General features: G+C 38.0%; 1 protein-coding gene across 1 annotated transcript in view; it reads right to left on the reverse strand.

Annotated features, from left to right (window-relative positions):
* Window positions 1-19,510, reverse strand: part of DLGAP2 (DLG associated protein 2) — an 81,954-nt gene that overhangs the window by 25,253 nt on the left and 37,191 nt on the right. The window contains exon 5 of the mRNA XM_050972296.1: window positions 2,982-3,331. Coding sequence (XP_050828253.1) covers window positions 2,982-3,331 — 350 coding nt within the window. The remainder of the gene's footprint in view (window positions 1-2,981; window positions 3,332-19,510) is intronic.

The raw sequence follows: 19,510 nt of genomic DNA on the forward strand, positions 1-19,510 counted from the left end.
ACTAGTATTACAAAAGTCTTGCTCTTTTTATATCCATATATTCTTTCAATTGCTGAATAAATTTTTAATCTCAAAATCAGCATTTTGAAATTCATTTGAATTTATAAGTCAGCATTTTTTCCCAGTCCCTATTGGCATGCCTGACAATATTTGTCTTGATTGAAACATGTCAGTGGAAAAAATAAAACACAAAAGCCCCCCCAAAAAAACCCCTAAGCCCCCAGCTATTTTCTGAAAAAGCTTCATTTCCAAAGCTTGTATTTTTTTTTTGTTTAAAATCCCATCTGGGATAGAAGTACCACACCATGAGATGGATCAGTGTATCTGTGCTGTTCTCTGTCTCTGCAGACAGGTGTTACAGATGTAGAATTACTGCAGTGCTTCTCTAGGAGCTCAGGCTTTCAGTGCTTGTGAATACCAGCCCTACTGGCACATGCCTGGCATGCCAGGGCTTTTCAAAAGGACTTCTATTCACTGCATGGACACTACACAAGTCATATATCTCAAAAAGGCCCTTGGCTGAGTCCGTTGCATTTCCACTTGCAGGGGCACCACTGGTCACTCTTTGTTCCTCTCTGCTCCTGTATGAAGCTCTCTTGGCAAACATTCTCCCATCAATGTGTTAAAGGAGTGGAACAGTAAAAAATGCACAAATTAACCATCCTGATAGCAAATTAACTAATGCAAATAAATGCAAATTCAATGCATTACCCTGACATGGCATGCTAATGAGAAAACAAGTCATTTAGTCAATCAAGGAAATATGCAAATAAAAAACATCCTTTTCCAAGGTACTTTGACACAGAAGTCTAAAAGAAATTAAATACTGCAACTGTACTTTCAGTATATAAATTAGTATTTGTGTAGTTTGCAATAAGAACATTCTACCTTGTGGTTTTTTTTCTGTTCAAACTTGGCAATAGCAATATAACAAAATGTATTTCCTATTTAAAAGTTCTGCAAAATGTATTTTTCTCACTAATGTGATGTTTGAAGTTTAATGCTGAAAAAAACCCCAAACAACTAAAATGTGCTCAGCATACTACTGAAAATTCTACTTTATCTAATGTCAAATGGTACAACCAAGCAGTTTGTATTTCTTGAAAGATAATAAAGAGCTTGCCCTTCCAAGCCCTGCTGCTGCAAACATCATTTGCCTTTGTCCATGTGTGCTTCTGAGGACCACTGTTACAGTCCAAGTGTCAGATAGCAAGTTGCCTGGGAAGATCTGCTTCACCCAAGGAAACAGGTGTTTTTGTGGATTACAAGCACATATGATTAAACACAGCACACATGAGGAGGGGTCAGGGCCCCGTGAACAGTACTGGGCATCACCTGTAGCTATAAACAGGATCAAGCGGTGCAATAAAGTTCCAGAATTAATTGCTGGAATATCAGGACTGACCAAATCAAAACAACATTGATAGATACCACTGTGCACAGCTGCTGTAAAGGAGAGATAAGAACAGCACTAGATACTATTCCTTTCTGAATAGTAGCTTTCAGGTTAGGAGCTAAAAGGTACCAAAGACTTCTTTGCTGCTCCTTTGAACTTTTGTGTGTTATCTCCCAAGCTCCTTCTCTGAACAATTTAGGATACACTAATTACTTTGTAAAACATTTGAAAAGCAGGCATCTGAATATTTTGCCATGGTTGCTAAATTGAATTCTACTTTTCTGCATCTGAAGAATCAGAAGCAAATACTTTTTTTGTCAAGGAAATGGACAAACAGCTTTCTGGCGTTAGTCTAGTGCCAGAAACCTTCCCATTAGTCTAATGCATTATGGAACAGCAAAATTACAGCATGCTAAAATGTTAACCTTTAAATTCCAATCAGCAGATGTGACATGCTTAACCCAAACACTTTTCTATGACTATATTATAAAATTAATGGAAATGCTATTCCTTTTAAAGAAAATCACAGACATTCTTTTATATTCTTGTATATTTCTAATATACAGTCACTTGCTGGGCTTTTTTACACGGATGATTACCTTCTCAAGATCTATGTTGCTGTCTCCACAATACCTATGTCAAAACAAATGTCAGTTTCTCTGTAGCTAATCTAGCAAAAGTAAGTGCAAAAGTGAACCCAGTGATGTAAAAGGGGATATTCAGCAGAACAGAAGCTTAAATTTTCCTCCACTGCTGTCTCAAAGGACTTTGCATTCTTTGCAAGTTCAGCTTTCCAATTTTTATTTTTAGTTGGTATTTCCTAAGGATTTGAACAAATGACCATTTCTAGCTATCTAGTACTTACCATTTAGCAGAAGGAATAGCAATCAAAATTTGCATTTGGAATTGTCTTATTTCATTTGCCTGAAACAACAGAACTTGACTTAGCTTTCCATAGTCTGACACAGATTTTGTCAGGTGAAATAAATATTGTGGGTTTTGATGGACAAACGGAAGAATGCTCAAAGACTGTGTTTATTAGTGCTATTTTATTACTTGCCATCTCTAATTATGCTGTATCTACACATTTCTTTCTATTTTTCTATGCTGTAGCTACACATTTCTTTTTCTTTTTTGGTACCTTCTTCCGAGCATGACTAAAAGGGCAAGGGTCTCTTTTTAGGTAGAATACTTGAAGATTGAGTGACTTTACTCATTTTCCAAGGTCAAAAGAGAAATATAATGGAAAAAGTACAGTGAAGCATTTTAAAGCTGGTGAAATTCTATTAAAAGGACTGTTAATTCATGGGGGGAAGGAGATGAACATGCCGTTCACCTGTAGCTCTGCAGTATAATTTTCCTATCAAGTGTTAATGACAGGTAACCTCCCTAGAGATTTATTCATTCATTTTCTCCCAGGTACAGTGTGTTAGCCGAAGACTTTTCTGCACAGCCATGATGGGAATTGCAATTAACTCTAAACAGCCAGGGGTTGTTTGTTAGATTATCAGAGCAAGTGAAGCTGAATGACTTTGTGCTATTCACAGAAAGGAGACAAGCAAGAGAGATGTACATGATAGACTACCTGGATCCCTATAGAGGAGCGGCGGCTCTTGAGGAACTCCTCTGCCTTTGTCACGAGGATGGCCTTGTCACTGGTGCGTATGGAGGTGCTCTGGCTCTCGGCCGCGTGGCGCTGGGCAGCCGCTGTCTCCAGGGCCAGGTTCATGGCCTTGTTGCTGTCCAGGCTGTCGGTGGAGTTGTACATGGCTCGCCCGTCCTGCGGCCACGGGGATATCCTCTGGGTCCGGCTGTCGTGGTACGCATCCTGCGTGGACTCGGTGCTGCTCTGCGCCGTCACCGAGATCAGCGGCTTGGACGTGGTGCGAGGGGGTACTGGTGGTGGGGTTTTTTTGTAACTTGTATAAGTTACGGCTATGGGAAGAATTAAAAGGAAAAAAAAAAAAAGCAGAAAGAAAAAAAGAAAGAGAGAAATCAAGATTAATCTGATGGAAACTTGACAACAGAAATCACTTTAAGGTTCTGCTATTTAAAAATTATGATGGCGTAACATAGTACTCTCCATCACCCTCATTATTATTTGAAAGTATCACTCAGAGTCAGATGGCTATCCACAGAAACATTTTATTTCAACAAGGAAGGAGGAAAGGGTGGAAATGGGAGTCCCAAATAACAGTGAAGATGAAAGAGAGTTAGCAAGGATATGTGTGTTAAGACTTGTGTTGAGTAAATACACGCTGAGGCTTCTGAGATTAAAGGATAAATCTCATGAAAGGAATAAAGGAAGATTTTTTTTTTTTTTAACCTGTTCTTATTGTCTGAACTGTGAGCTGTGTGGTATGCCACACTGCTTTATGGTATGCCACACAATAACCTTTTAAAATCCTTCCAGGTACACTGGTTGGAATTAGACAAGGTTGGCTACTTACTCGTGCAAGAAGCATAAATTTGAAATTTTTTTTCAATACTGTTAATAAAAGGAAATTCAAGGCATGTTAAAAATATTCTAATATATGCAAAGCTATTAAGACTTTGATGAGCAGAGCAGTTCTGAAGCTGGTTTAACATAGATTCTGTCTTCCAGCATAAGGCTCAACAAAACATTCGATAAAACTCTGCAGACACAGAACTGTGCCAACACTGCATCCTTACAAAATTTTATAAGTTTTATAGAGGTTATTTTTTAATCATTAGTATCACAGAGCTGAATCTTCTAATTGTTTAAGCCCACTATACACTTTTTCACTTTTTTTTTTTTTTTTACTAATAAGAGTATTTCTGCTGAGGAAGAGTGTTTTCCCCAAAGCACATAAAATCATAATTCATAAAATTAGCAACTGATTAAAAAAACAATGCATTGTGGTATATCTTTATTCCTGTAGGGAGAAACCAAGTCTAATTCACTTCTTGTATGGTTACAGGAGTAAGCTTGCCTTGGTCTGGTGTTACTAATGGATTGACATTGCAGCAGTTACTCAAGCAACCTTGGAATTGGGGCTACTTGAGTCCAAAAAGGTTCTGTAACAGTTCCTCTTCCCGTAACACCAGTATGGGCTGATGCACAATGAAGTCAGCCTCTCCTTTTCATATAAGGCTATGTTGCAGCTATCTGGAATGCAGAGATGGCTTAGGAATTCACACCTTGGACTGCTGAGCCTGTATCACCAGGCTAGCCTATGTGAACAGTGAATCTAGAGAAAGTGACTCTTAAATGTTGACTCTTGAGGATCATAAATTAAAGTGTTGTCATACATAAAAGAGGGAAAGGCTGAGCTAGGGAAGAAAACCTTCGTTTAAAGAACATTTTGAATTACTATTGATGCCGCTCAATTCTGATAGAGGTTTAGAGCCTTGCTCTGGGCTAAATTGCTCAAACAGAGTGAAACATGTAAAAACACATGAAACATGCTCTTCAAAATCTGAAGCTGTGCTTTTTTTGAAGTACCATTTTGTTGTCCTATCACCAGTCTTATCTCCTGTCAGTTTTGTAACCAGCAATTAAGAAGAAAGAAAAAACTCTATGTTTTTCAGATGCTTTAGGGAGTACAGAAAGTTCACAGAAGAAGGGGGAGGCTGTAAATCTTGAAAATTAAGTTAGTGTCTAATGAACTCAAGCAGTGGGTCTGAGGAATGTTTCCACTAAGAGAGTTACCATAATGCTGCTCCCCCACTCTGCAAATTCAGATGCAAGTGATCAACACACTGGGAAACATTATAAATAGAGAAAATGGGTTGAAATAGGGTGAACAATATCCAGCAAAGGAAGCCAATTTTACCTGTAACATAAGACAGGTTATCACTGTGAGAACTACTTTACTGTTTTTACATCTGTCTTCATGTAAAAGAATAGCAGTGAATAATGAAACATATGGTTAATGTGATAATGAAACATCACAAGCAGGTATATCCCTACTGCTTGAGCAGCAGATCACTTCTCTGTCTAATGAATATAAATGTTAAACTGCTGCTGCAACCCTTCTTAGCTGACTTAATCTTCATTTACATTTCTGAAAAAGAAAAATTCTTCCTGTGGCAAAACCAAAACAGTTTCTTGCCTTTTTTTCTTCCGCGCCTTTTTTCTCCCCCTAGGATTGAATATTTTATTCTAAAAAGTCTGATTATTTCAGGGGAGTGACATGATTTAAAGCCACCAGGTATTAGAGTAATGGCAGTGTTCTGGCAAGCATTTGATCATGAACACTAAACAGAAATTAAAAATCCCACAGATGCTCAACAAGTAGAAGAAACTTCCAGTATATTGGAATTTTGTGGGAAACTGGCTGCATGTTTACAGTGGATTATGGCAGGAAGAAATTCAATTATTTCCTATACAGTCACAGAAATCAAACACTGAGCAGGGAATAAAAAAAATTCATCTCTACACTGTTAATGAGTTCTTGTCTGGAATAACAGTTTCAGAGACAGAAATCTGGGACTAATTGGAGACTAACAAAATCAAGTAAGAGGATAGAGGCCTGCATTTGAGAGTCAAATCTTGCTACCAAATTCTATTTGCTTTAATCACTCAAGTGGTTTTAGTGAAATAAATGGGATAACTTGGATTGTGTTGCTGACTTAAGAGAGAGATACATAACAGATTAGGGTCCTGTTAAAGGAGAAAGTAACACAGTAATCAACAATTTACTGTTCATGCTTGGGTTTAGATCTCTAATAAATAAGTATTGCCTTAAGGTCTGAAGCATGAAACTTTATTCACTTGCAAATTATCTCCATTAACAATGGCATCTGGGAATAATCCTGGTATCAACAATAACCCTTTTCTATCATGTCCAGTTCTTGGTCTTGGCAATTGTAAATGCAACACATTATATATGGGAAGAAACATTTCCTGCTCCTAATTGAAAATGAACTTTTTATTTATCATCTGGCGATGATTTATTTATCATTTATGGCGATGGACAGGGGCTCCTGTCACCTTTGCACCATTCTCTCCCCTGTACATTTTATTTGCCTTAGTAGTTATTAATCCAAAGCAAGCACATAAAACCTCCTCAGCCCTGCTTTGTGTCTTCCCCATTTTTAGTTGTCATTCTGCAAGCTCCAGAGCTGTGGAGGACTTTGCTGGCCCCACAGAAAGGGCTGGTGCTGGGCAGTGCAGTCCTGGGGTGCAGAGTGATGGCTGAGGATAGTGCCCCATAGCTCCACAGGGCACTGGTGATGAAAATTGCACTGGAAGTGAGAAAGAATGGAGAATGGAGAATGGAGAATGGAGAATGGAGAATGGAGAATGGAGATGCTCAGCTTGTCTTCAGTGCAGACAAGTTGAGCATCAGAGGCAGCACAACAGCAGGAGATGAGACCCAGCACGAGGCAGGCCATGGAAGAGCCCCAGGAGGGCAGAGCTGGTGCAGGATAGCTTCAGACAGATTTGAATTTTTCATTTGAACAGATGCCAGAAACCTGCCTCATGTTTGGACACATAAAATGTCAATCCAGGACAATCTCCTGTTGTTTCTAGTTCTGACCAAAGATTTCTGAATTCCTTATTTTTCTGATTTCTTGAATTTTTAGTGCTTTTAGTGTGCATATCCTGAATATTCCTGATATTTCTCTTGCCAGTCCTGCTGCTGAGCAATGAGGCTCAAGCAAAGTAAAAGCACCAGGCCTCTGCAATGCTGTTAATCAGTTTGCAATCTATAGCTGCTCTGAAATGCAAAGAAAAATAGAGCAGATGGCACAAGACATAAATATGTCTTTTTATGAATGAACTAGAAAAAGAAGCTAAAATTTTCTTTCCAGTTGTATTCAAAGGCTATCTTGATATAAAAATTAGAATTTATTTTTTTGCCTAATTTAATAAAGTGGGAAAAATATTTTCCAAAGTTCTGAGCATACATTTTGTCTCCCTCTATTAGGTTATAATAATCAATCAAAAATTACAAAAATGGTGACAAACTGTTCTAATTCTAAACCATATGAATTCCTATTTGAATCAAAGTATTAACTGCTTAGATACTTGCCTCACTTCAACATAAATATGTGCAATTGGCTCCACTAGATTTTCCTTTAAGGAAGGGCATTTAGAGAAATGGAGAGTAAACAAAATTGTTCTGTGCTGCCTTGTAGTGGGCCAGAATAAACAAGGATGAAAACTAGGTATAAATTGTTCAGGAGAAATGAGAAAGTAAAAATGCAGCATAACATGCATTAATTTCTCACCCAGTCAGGAAAATGTGTAAAATATCAAATTAGTTTTGCAAGGATTGATATCCTAAGTGCCAGACCCTTACATGCACAAGATTGCCTACCAGTGCTGAGTTTGGCACAGAGGTGGCTATGAATGACCTGTTCTGTAAACCACACTAATTTCTTTATGTGCTCTGTGATGCCAGCCAGGCAGCATCAGTCATAACCAGAATATCAGGCACTATGGCAATACTGCTGAGTAGCCAGGAAGATGATTCCAGCACTGGAGAACTGGCAGTTTGGTGGCTTGGATACACACAGTAGAAACGAAAGAAAGATTTCCTGATAATTTATAAACAACAGTTCAACTGATATAGCTGGAAGCAGAATATCCCTCTTAATCTACACTGTATTTGTCTAAACTTGCTAAAAGTTACTGTTGATACAGCCATAGCAGTCAGTTATTCCAGCCATATTCCAGTGTCAAAAAAGTTTATACTAGAAATAAAATTACTAAAATAAGTCAGTTTAGATGTAACTTCAGGTTAGCCAGAGACCTTCACAGACACAAGGCTGTAGGAGAAATGTGATCTATTTGATGAAATAGCAGTTGCTGTGGGTGACATTTAGAACACCTTTCAAAAGGCAGCCTTTTCATAAATTACCACTTTGGGTCCATTTGCAAGATAGAATCACCTGAGGGGTTTTGACAAATCAATATAATCATGGAGCACTTAGTCAAAATAACATTATCTAGGCTGAGATCACAAAATGAGCTGTGTGAAGAATTTACATGAAAGCACCATCAATTAAAGGAAATGGTTGTGGCAGAAGTAAACTGGATTTTCTGTTTTGTAAGGAGGTTTGTCCAGAAGGAGGGCAATGGCTCTGCAGGGAGCTGGGAGCTGCCCTGGAGGCAGAGGTGCCAGGGGCATGCTGCTGAAGGCACACAGGGCTCCCCTGAGGAGCCACAGCACCAGGAGAAACCCAGTGCAGACGCCCAGGCTGGAGCTGGATCTTCTGCTTTGCACAGGGAAAGTCAACACCAAGCCTGAAATTATTTCAGAAGAGAAAGAAGAGACCTTCTCATATTGGAAGGCAACAATCAAATCTAACCTTGCATCAAAAGAATACTCAGTTTTTGGAAGAGTCTTTTGGTGCATACTGTTTTAGCCAAAGGCTTTGGAAGTCCCAGCTAACATGACTGTCTCTGAAATGCCCTGAAATCTCTTCACTGTTCTCCATCGTGGTCATTAGAAATTCTGAGTCACCCCTAAAATATAAATGTACATATGGATGCTTCACAGTTACTGCTCAAAACACAGAATGATGGTCATTAAAATAATATTAAGAAATCAAAGGGGACTTTATAGAAAAAAAAATCACAGACACTAAAGGAGTTTATTTCTCACAAAAAGAATTAATTATTTGATGATTTTTCTAGGCATGGATGTCAAAAATAAGAATACAAGTCCCCATTTAAAAGAGAGGGTGTTGGGACACATTTTTTTTATATAAGTCTCTTTACATCTTCCATCTACACCAGTCTCTGATTCTAAAAATCATTAAAAGGGGACTGTAGTATCAAACAGGCCACTTTAATTGTACAAAATAATCTGCTTTTCTTAGTAAAATTCTGAAATGTTAATAAGGGGCTTCCTTCTTGAATCAGTTATACCTTTAAATTTTGGTTATAACAAAAGATTTAACAGTGCTTGGTTTTAACATGTGTAGCCTCTGGTATTTAATTAAGAAAAATGGAACTGTTAGAATGACAAAGAAAAGGTTGAATCAGACTGTTTGGATCCAAGTAGATCAGTAAATCAGTCTGTTTGGATCCAAGCTTGCCATTTTCAATGTGTGCCCTCAGTGACTACCTCAAAAGCTACACTGATGAGTGGTACCAGCGCTGAAAGCAGCAGGTGCTCAGGCTGAACAGAAGAAAAGAGTGATTTGCTCCATTACCTGACCCTAGACTGGCACCTGAATGTAAATCAAGTTCTTCAGAGTGCTCCTCTAACACACCCACTTGCACTCAAATTGAAATACTGTCTGTATGTGAGTGTAGGGCAGTCCAGGCTTCTCCAGCCCTGTCTTTTGCTGCTCCCTGGAAAGGTTCACACCTTTGCTGGCTGCTCTGGTGGTGAAAGATCCTGTAATTCCTGAGGACTTTCCATGTTTAAGAGTTTCTCCATTTTAAAGGTTGTTGAGAGTGGTTTTTTTTAATTGTAAGAATATTAAAATCTTGCAAAGGTAGTCATTAAAACTTGCCACTGTCATACTGTGATTCAAATTCAACAGATAATTTCGGTTTTAATTAAATTAACTCCTTTAATTAAATTCTGAATAAATTTCTCTCTAACATAATTAGAGAGATGCTTTAGTTGTTAACCTATCTTTCTGCCTCTTCCTTTTTCTCATTCAGGCCTCCATGATGAATCCTAGCCAGCAAAGAGACCAGAGAGTTTCTCACTAGAGTGGGAGTCTCAAGTTTTGGTATTTGTGAAAAAACCCTGTTTCTTCCCTTTGATATTAAACAGTAAGAAACAGTGATATATATATATGTCTCACTGATATATATATATATAAAAGATATAAAAATATCACAGTGATATTTTTATGAGATTTTGTTTTTAAAAACTGCTTACACCCAGATGATTTTTATCAGCACAGTTTATATGATGGGCTGCACTTTAGTTAAACCTGAAATCATTGTCTGGGTAGTATGCATCTATAACTTTGCAACCTTTTTTCCTGTTGGATCATTTTACACATCTTGTGATTAAGTAAACCTGGATATTTGTTACACCCTAAAGTCAAATGTTAATTGGTAGTCTCATGTTGGCATAGTCTGTGGGGGCAAAATGTTGCATTCATCCTGAGCCAGTATTTTAAGTAGGGTCTTTTAATAACAGTGAATTACATCAGAACTTCAAGACAGTTTTTGGGAGCTATTCATGGGAATCTATCTCACCTCACATCAGTTGCTGGTAAAAACCTAGTTATCCAGGTCTAAGTTAGTTGTCCAATCACTTTTAGAATTACTGTGAGAAAAATAAGCAATTCTGGGGGCAATTCTTGCCCATTTTAGATGCTAATTTTACCAGGAAATGAATCATCCTGTGCTTTTCTCTGTCAACCATAAAGACAATCAAGGACAACCAGCTCAAATTAGGATATCTAATTTTGACAGTTACCATCACTGGCAGTGTTCAAGAAACAAATGGGCCTGGCAATTGATTTATTTGACATGGTTTTGGTCAGTCAAAAGTTGGACTCAATGACCTTGGAGGTTTTATCCAATCTTAATGATTCTATGGTGCTGTGAAATGCCTAAAGGGATGAGAAACACTCCAGCCAAAACTCTGTTCTGTGACACACTGGTTTGTACTGGGATATAACCCCTCCTGTCTTTTGTTACTCGTTCATTAGAAAGGTGGGAGCTTCATCTCCTCTGCTCCACATCCCTGAGAGTTGGATGGTAAAGGAAATCTGAATGGAATTTGCCTGTAGTAATGACTGAAACCTAATTTCCTGCACCTTGATCCCTTCTGCTGAAGCTGCTACATGGCAGCCAGTACCAGCTTTGCCCAAGGTATCTTTATAACTCCAGACAGGAATGAAAAGCAACCCTTCTGTATTTCTGTAACTTTTTAAATTAAATGACCAGTCAAAGGCACTAGATTAGACCATGCTGTTAATCCCATTGAAAATGTTGATATTGAAATCAGTGGAACCTGTCCAATTCATACCATCTCCAGATCTGGACCATTATATTAATATATTATTGACACAGACAAGAATTGTGCTGCCTATAAAAAAAAGTTTTAAGTTTTTCAAAATAGCTCATCACTGAGACACTGCTGCCAAATAAATTACATATAAAAACCCTATTTTTTTAAGCAGCATCTGTCTTTGACATCTCTCTGATAAACAGAATCTGTGCAGCACTTTAAAAAACTCCTGAAATCATTAGTATGACACATAACCTCAATTAAAATTTATTGGTGCAAGGCAAAATTACTGGATGAGGGTTTTTTTTAAAAAAAAAATAAAATAAATTTGTGCAACAGGTTAGCCTTAATATTCAGAGTAGATCCTTTTAGTTCTGTACATCTATCTGATTTTGTGCAGGAAACTAACAATTAAGAGGAAATGTGACCACTAAATTTGGAAAAAGCTGGAGCCACCACAGTCTCCCTGGAGAAGAAATGTATAAAAGGAATTACTATAATCAAGTGATTCAGTGCACAAGATGTTACCTCCATACTGAGAAAACTTAGGTCTGTAGGCAGCTCCATGTTACATAAATGATAAATATGTTTTGACAGTGTAATTAATGTTAGTCTCAAAACAGAAATGCAAATCAAACAAGACATCAAGATCAGAAACTGTAGGCCTTTGCTAAAATTAACAGAGATGTGGGCAACACAGCCCTCATAGATTTCTGATGGACTGGTTACAAAAGGTTCTTATTTTAGATCAGTTAATTAGCAAGAAATTATAGCCTAACCAGTATCCTGTAGACGACATGGCGAAGTGCTGACAGCTGTACTGCTCTTCTAAGCAGTTCCTATGTGCCTCTAAAATACTGAAGTTGCATTAAAAAACACCATCTCAGTTTTTCAATTGCAGGAAGGAAAAAACGTTTCTTTAACTATATTTCGTTTCCAAAATGTGTGTGCAGCTTTTCAGGAATACAAATTGCATTTGTCACCTCATGAACATAGCAAGAGACAAAGAAAAAAAATTCCAAACTCTAAGAATAACTTTTCTTGTGCTACTCTTTTCACATTGAAATAAAACAAACAAATTGAAAATGTTTTTAAGTAAAATTTCTTCTCGAACTCCCATGTACGGTTCTCACTCAGTTAAATTAATTTCCATCAGCCTCCTAAACCCCCTCATGAATATATTAGGTAGGTTTATAATTGGTTTTATTTTTTCTATTTTCTATTCTCTTTCTTACAGTAACTATTTGTTGCTTGTAATTTTATTTAATTTACGGTAAGGAATTTTAAGATAAGTAGAATAAGAGAAATAATTTGCTCACTTACCCTTAAGGAAATGTTGCATAATTTTATCACTATATTATGATAATAATCTGACATTAAGGAACATAATTGATTATTAAATATTCTAAACAAATGTAATTTAGTACCTTTAAAGAATTAACTTAATCCACAGAGATTACAAGTCTGGACACAAACTCAGAGTGCACTTTTTTGTCAAATCCAATAACCATTTTACTCAAGAAACAGATGGATTGAGTGTCAAAACCAGTCAAAACTAAGAAAGTTACTTGCAGGCTCCCATCCCTGTATTTAGGTGTAGAAAATGATGCTGCTGTGTTTTGATCTCTCAAATTTTTAAGTTTTCTCGGTTATCATTGTTTTCAGTGGGACCCAAGTTTAACCTAAGTTTCCATCCTATAATGCAATTTGAATAGGTTTAACTTTTGCCTTAGATTAATGGAAGCTAAACTAGCTATGCAATGCTATCATTCTAGACTATTTTAATAGACAACAGAGAGAAACAGGGATCTCCAGAGGACCACTTCTGTCATAGAGGGTACAAGTTATAAAGAACATAGACATCCACTGGCTATAATAGGTTATTAAAGTGATTGCATTTGAAACATACATTTTAGATATATGTATCACATGAGATGAACTTTTATGACTGAAATTTATATAATTTCTTAAACTGGGGGAAGGAGACAGAGAGTGGAATAACATGTATTTATCTGGACACAGGAATGTCCAGAAAAGTAAAGAAATGCACATAAAATTCATGACTCATTGATGTGTCTTTGGTATGATTTTCTCATTCTCAGAAAGCCGAGTGAAAGGTTACTCATTTCAAGCCCTCTTCCAGAACCCTGGGTGTCCTCTAGTTGCTCTTGAGGTGTAGTAGTGTGTTGTGGGGACTGCTCTGGTATCTGTGGTTTCCAGTGTGTATATTTTAATGGACTATATGCTGAGACTGAACCATGGCCTTACAGCAAGTAAGACTTTGTCAGGACTGATCAAAGTGCTATTCATCGATGATAAAGCACCTCAGTGTAGGCTGAGGTTTGTTGATTCTGTGTTGGTGCACAATAGTATCCACACACTGTATTCAGTCTGAGTCAAACCCACCAAAACATAGGTACCAAAGCCTTCCTCCCTAAACAAGTTTCTTGTCTATGTCCTGTGTAGATGTCTCAAATGGTACCAGTCAATTGTCTTTGAACTGATCAGAGTAAATTGTCATGGGAACTTAGACAACTAGATTGCACAAAACCATCTATGTTTAGTTGACTTGACCTGAAGGTTAACCCAACACAATTCAACTAACCTGTCTGGTCAAAGGCTAATTCTGTCAGGTTTTGCCCTGGGAATGTCACCAATTTCAGTGTCTTTATTTTCTCTGATGCTCTGGAAAAAAACCTTTCCAGGATGTTTTGAGTATCAGGTTTATCAGTTGTCTTTCTAGGGTAGATCTGAGTCTGAATAAGTTTCCTGATGCACAAATGGATCAAACGATGTTTGTATAGCTAGCACGGCAAGGAATGTAGTTCCAGTGCACATATCATCATTACAGCTCCTGACACACACACCCTTCAACAGAAAACCAGGACTGAAGACATGCAGAGCTTCTGAGAAGACTCCTTAGAGTTTATTTTCTTTCCCAGGAGGAGAAGCACAGGGAGGGTCCTTCATTCTTTTTCACTGCAAGGAAGCAGATGAACTGGTGCTTCCAGGGTCACTGGCCCCATGTGCTTCCCTCAGCTGCACACCCAAAGCCCTCTGGCAACCTCAGGGTAAATAGCTGGGCTGAGATTTACATCTGCCACTGTCAGCTTCTACCACATCAGGAAGGGTTCAAATTGAGCAGTGAATCACCTTCCTTGCATGTTATATGTTTCTGATAAATTCTACTTCTTTTTTCACCATATAATACCATAAAGAAAAAATAGCTGAGAAAACTCTTTAAACAGAACAGCTTTGAAGCCAAATTTTGCCAGGGGAGGCAGCTTAGGTGTCCTTTTTAATTTAAAAAGAACCAGATGTCTGGCAAATCCAGTGGGTTATGGAGGAATTTTGTCAAGCACAGAAGAGCAAGAGAGAAACAATCATTACACATTTTTAAACTAACCATAGATGGAAGGCGGTGACTTCATTTTTATCTTTGACTCTGAAGATAATCTGCACTGGGGAGAATGAAAATTATGAAAAGCTCCTGGCTACTGCTCCAACTGCTTTCATGCCTCATCAGCTTGAGGAGGCCAGGCAGCCCTGATTAGCACAGCCTTACTCCATCGCCAGGAATCCCAGAGTTGTGAACAACTGTGACAACTCCTTGGCTGTCTTGTCAAGCTCCTTGAACCAAAGTGATTGTGTCACCTTCATCCTAGTGACTTCCTGGCCCATTTCTACTGTGCAGAGCTGCTCTTGAGCAGCAGTGTCAGCATAGCAGCAAAGCTTCAACATGTAAAAAAAAATTAAAGACTAATTATGCTCTCCAGATACACCCAGAGCAATGAAAATTATGTGTGTGTATCCAAGCATAGAACTGGGTTCATAATTTCTTAGGATAAGATTTATTCTCACAGTTTAGGAACACAAGTTGGCACAGCACCAAAGGATTAACACAGGATGCCCAAATGCTCCTAGAGATAGATGGTGTTTCCTGCAGAGAGTTAGAGTGTCAGATAATTCCACAGAGCCCCAACAGTAATTAAGGAAAGTCAACATACTAAATTATGATTGAGAACACAGCATTCAATATCTTATTTGAACTCTGCTTTGTGTTTTTAAACATATCTGTTGTGGATTCCACTGCTAGCTATTACCTAGCAATGGATACCAGTAAAATCCTCTCAGACTGAGCATTCATTTCTATGGAAAGAACAGAAATTGTGGAGAAGTTACTTCATGCATAAGTTTTCCCCCATTTGGCTGGATTTTCTTAGCCGTAGTGCATCAGATTAAGAAGATCCAAACAGCCACCTGGATGAAGTGTCTCATACTTGGGGAGATAAAAGAAAATCCCACATCTGTTGCTCATAAATGATTTTTCTTTTAAGAACTGAAGAGTATTTTCCTCTCAATTTTTATATTTATATACATTTATAAAATTCCTTCTGAGTTTTCTCTTTCCCAATCTCAGCAGTCCTGACACATGTTTTTCTCATGGGAGGGGTGTCATATGTAGTAGCACCATGGCTTTTTTCCCACCTTTGATATCCTCATATGTGGCAAAAAACCCTAAGAAACCAGTAAAACCTTAAAACAATAACTAATGTTATTAGTGTTCAGATAGCAACAAGTGAATCAGTCCTTTTAGGGTTTGGAGGGGGACCCATGCTATGGAACAGTACAATTTCTCTGTGAAATATCATATTCTCATCCATTTATTTTTGTAAGTACATGATTATGCAATCAGTTCACTGACCATGAGAGTTTTGTGGCTAATTATCAAACATGGGCTGTAAAAATCCACCTTACATAGTCCTTTATTTGAAAATGGAAACCTGAGAATAGCTTGAAGTCAGGAGAAGGGAAACCTGCAATTCCTCAGGCATCCTGAGTAATTGCAGGAGTTCTAATTGAAAACTTCCTCATCCAATGCGACCTTGCTTGAATTAATTGGTTTTGGAATTAGTGCTGAATAGTTCAGTAAATGTGAAATTCTCTGATGTTTACTCATTGCCAAGCAGAGTTCAGCTGCCTGAGAAAAATAAAATGGCCCAAAGACAGTTTTCAAAAAGTAAAATGACCCAAAGTCACTTAATCTTCCTCAGTGAAGTCTTTAGCAAGTAGGAACTTAGTTGATCTACCTACTATGAATCAGAAAAAAGGAGGTGCATGCACAACTGAGAGAATCATTAGGATTGGAAAAATATGACATATTGCATTATGCTTCATTTTCTAGAAGAATTTAAATATTTTATGCAGCATACTGGCAACTTAAGGCTAGTAACACTGTCCCCTAAATCCTGCAATGCTTTATGCTAAATTTTTCTCAAGATTACCACAAAATCCCTGAAGTGGGAGAAATTACTTTGGACTGACTTTTAACATAGGACAGAAATCCAGGATGCTTTTATGCATCCTTTTTATACCCTGACCAAGTCCCCGTTGTGCTGAAGTCCACAGCTACATGGATTTGTTTTATCATTGATCCATTCATTTATCATTAATCCAGTAAAAAAATACTGTTGCAGCCAAAAAACCTGGGTTAGAGGAACACGTGGAGTAGCTTTCAGGAACTGAAAATTATCTTCTTTTATTCATCTGACTGAAAACCAAAGAACTTAACAGAGTCTGCTTAGTCTGTGCTGGAGGAGGATTTCATGCATTGAGTCACATATTTACTATTTCTGGCCAGCTGCTTCAATTTGAATATAAAAGCAATAGACACTGAGAAGCTATTCCACCTGAGGAGTGAACATCCTGAGCAGTGGTCCAGAGGAATCCAGAGGAAATGTTTCTCCCAATAAAGATGAAAGTGTTTTATGCACTTTATACATTTTATGCAATGTATATAATGTCATCAGGAGAAAATATGTATGCTTCTACATCTGAAGAGATGATAAGCTGGTGTTCAAGTTGCCCAGAAGTGCAAATATCAAGTTACTCTCTCTGTCTCTCTCTCTCTCCCAGAGAAGGGATTTTAGCATATTCTCTTCACAAGAGACCATCCTAACTTCTGCCTCCATTTCCATTGCAATTCAGTGTTTGCATTCACAGTAAAACCAAACTAAAAAAAACTGTGAGGAAACATCCTGAAGAAATCTATAGCATAAGGAGTGATTAATATAAAGGACTGTCTCTACACACAGAACTTGTAGCAAAAATAAGTTGACCTTCTCAAAGGGGTAATGAGGAAGTGATTAAGATCTTCCAGATGTCCTTGTTGGTTGTGTTTTCATAGTACAGTCTAGTGCTGTACCACAGTATCTGAACTACTTTTCAGTAAGGGAAGGCAGGTGTTACAGGTGGATTAAGGTGTTACTGCTCCTGACCTACTGCCCTCTATTTCCCAGCAGGACTCTACAGCCAGGGCTCACTCAGCCCAGCTGGTGGTGGCACAGCAGCCTGTGCCTCCCCAGCACTGTGCCACACTCCCTGGCTGTCTGCTGGGCTGACAGTGGGATGATGTGCTTAGACAACAGGGAACCAGGCTGGAACTACCTGGAAAGTGACCCAGTTTTTATGAACTCTTCCTGAAAAGTGAAACATTGCTTGCAGGAGTAGCAGAGCTGTAAGTCAGTAACACTTAGGGTGACTGCTGCACTCAGTGACTTCCCATTCAGGAAATTACATGTTGTCTGTGATGGAGGAGCGAGGTGGGAGGCAGCAGCAGCTGGAGCTGCATTTTCTCAGCTGCGCATCTGACAGCTGCGACTGGATACGGTTCAGAGACAGAAAGCATCTGCTGCCATTCAGGGCTTTTAACATCAAGTATCTTTTACTGGGTTCATTATCTCCTCACAAGAGGAAACGTGATGGCTGGAAATGCCCTAGCCTCAATGGAAGAAGAGTCTCAGCAGGGGTCACACAGAGGCCAGGTCTAGCTTACCATGGGCCAGCGATGCTGGCTGCCTCCTTTGTGCTGTCACTTGTCCCATTCAGTTACACCTGGGGACACAGGGAGTGCCCTAGGCCTTGGGACAATCTCCCTCAGAGGTGGAGAAGACTGGTTCCACAAATATTTAAACTACATGGATTCATGCAGAAGTTGTGTGTTCTTTAGTACGCACGTTCCTTTGTGAAGAGCCTGATGCTGGTAGATCTTTTTCCATCTGTTAGAAAATTCTATTAGCATAGTCCATTAATGTCATCCCACATAATATTCATTACAGTTGCAACCTCCTGAAAGTTGTAAATGCATCTAGGAATATTTTAGGAAAATGCATGCTGTAAATATATATTCTATACTTTTGTAATTGAATTCATGGAAAATTCTATTTGAGTTTTACATTTTTAGTTACAAGAATTGATTTTTAGCTAAGCCTGTGTGTTATGAATCAATTGCTTTGCAACAATGATAAGGGGCAGTCATGACCTATATAACTAAAATTGAATGGAATAATTAAATTGAAATGACTGGCAATTTTCTAAAAAATTCCTTTAGTTTCTTTGCCAAGAAGAATTTGTTACATCAGAAGCAAAAAAGAAGGTAATGTAATTTTCCTAAGAAATAAAAGACTGAATTGGAAATAAAAGATGATGAGAAAGTCTGATCTTTCTTACATTTATTTGAATGTCAAATATCTGCCAACACCATTTCCACATTTCAGGCAACTGCCTCTTTTACAGTTTTCAGAAAGGGATGAAGGGGTAAGATTTTTGTAAAAATTATAGTAAGGATAAGAAATGCTGTATCTCCCTCCAAGGTGACAAGGACTGAAGAGAGAAAAATGGAAGCGTTACACCTAGGATTTTAAAAACAAGAACTTATTTGGCAACTGAAATTTCCCTTAAAAGTGAATCACATAAACCTTACTCTTCTTTTGTACCAGATAATTATTTCTGACTTGCATATTTATCTTATATAGAAACTGAGGACAAATTTGCTCAGTGGCACAGAGACATTTTAATTACAGAATCACACTCAGAACGGTATACAGTCCATAAGACTGGAAATAATTTTGGAACAGGAAAACACCCCAAGTCATCCTTTTTTTCCCAGATTGTCAATATCACCTCACCACAAAAAATAAGAAGAATTATGTTGTGGGCAAGAAAATCTATCTGATAAATAATTTCTGAGATAAGGGAGAAGTTAGGACTGAAATGAAGGTTAAAATTTTCAAAACCACAGTGTTAAACCAGCAGACTACTAATCAATGCATACCCTTTCTCATAAGCATGAAGACACTGTGATGCAAACATACTTACTAACTAATCTTGTGTTTTCCCAAATATATTTTATTATTCAGCTTTTTCACTCTGA

The sequence above is a fragment of the Serinus canaria genome, chromosome 3 (assembly GCF_022539315.1).
Source record: "Serinus canaria isolate serCan28SL12 chromosome 3, serCan2020, whole genome shotgun sequence".
Classification (NCBI taxonomy): Eukaryota; Metazoa; Chordata; class Aves; order Passeriformes; family Fringillidae; genus Serinus; species Serinus canaria.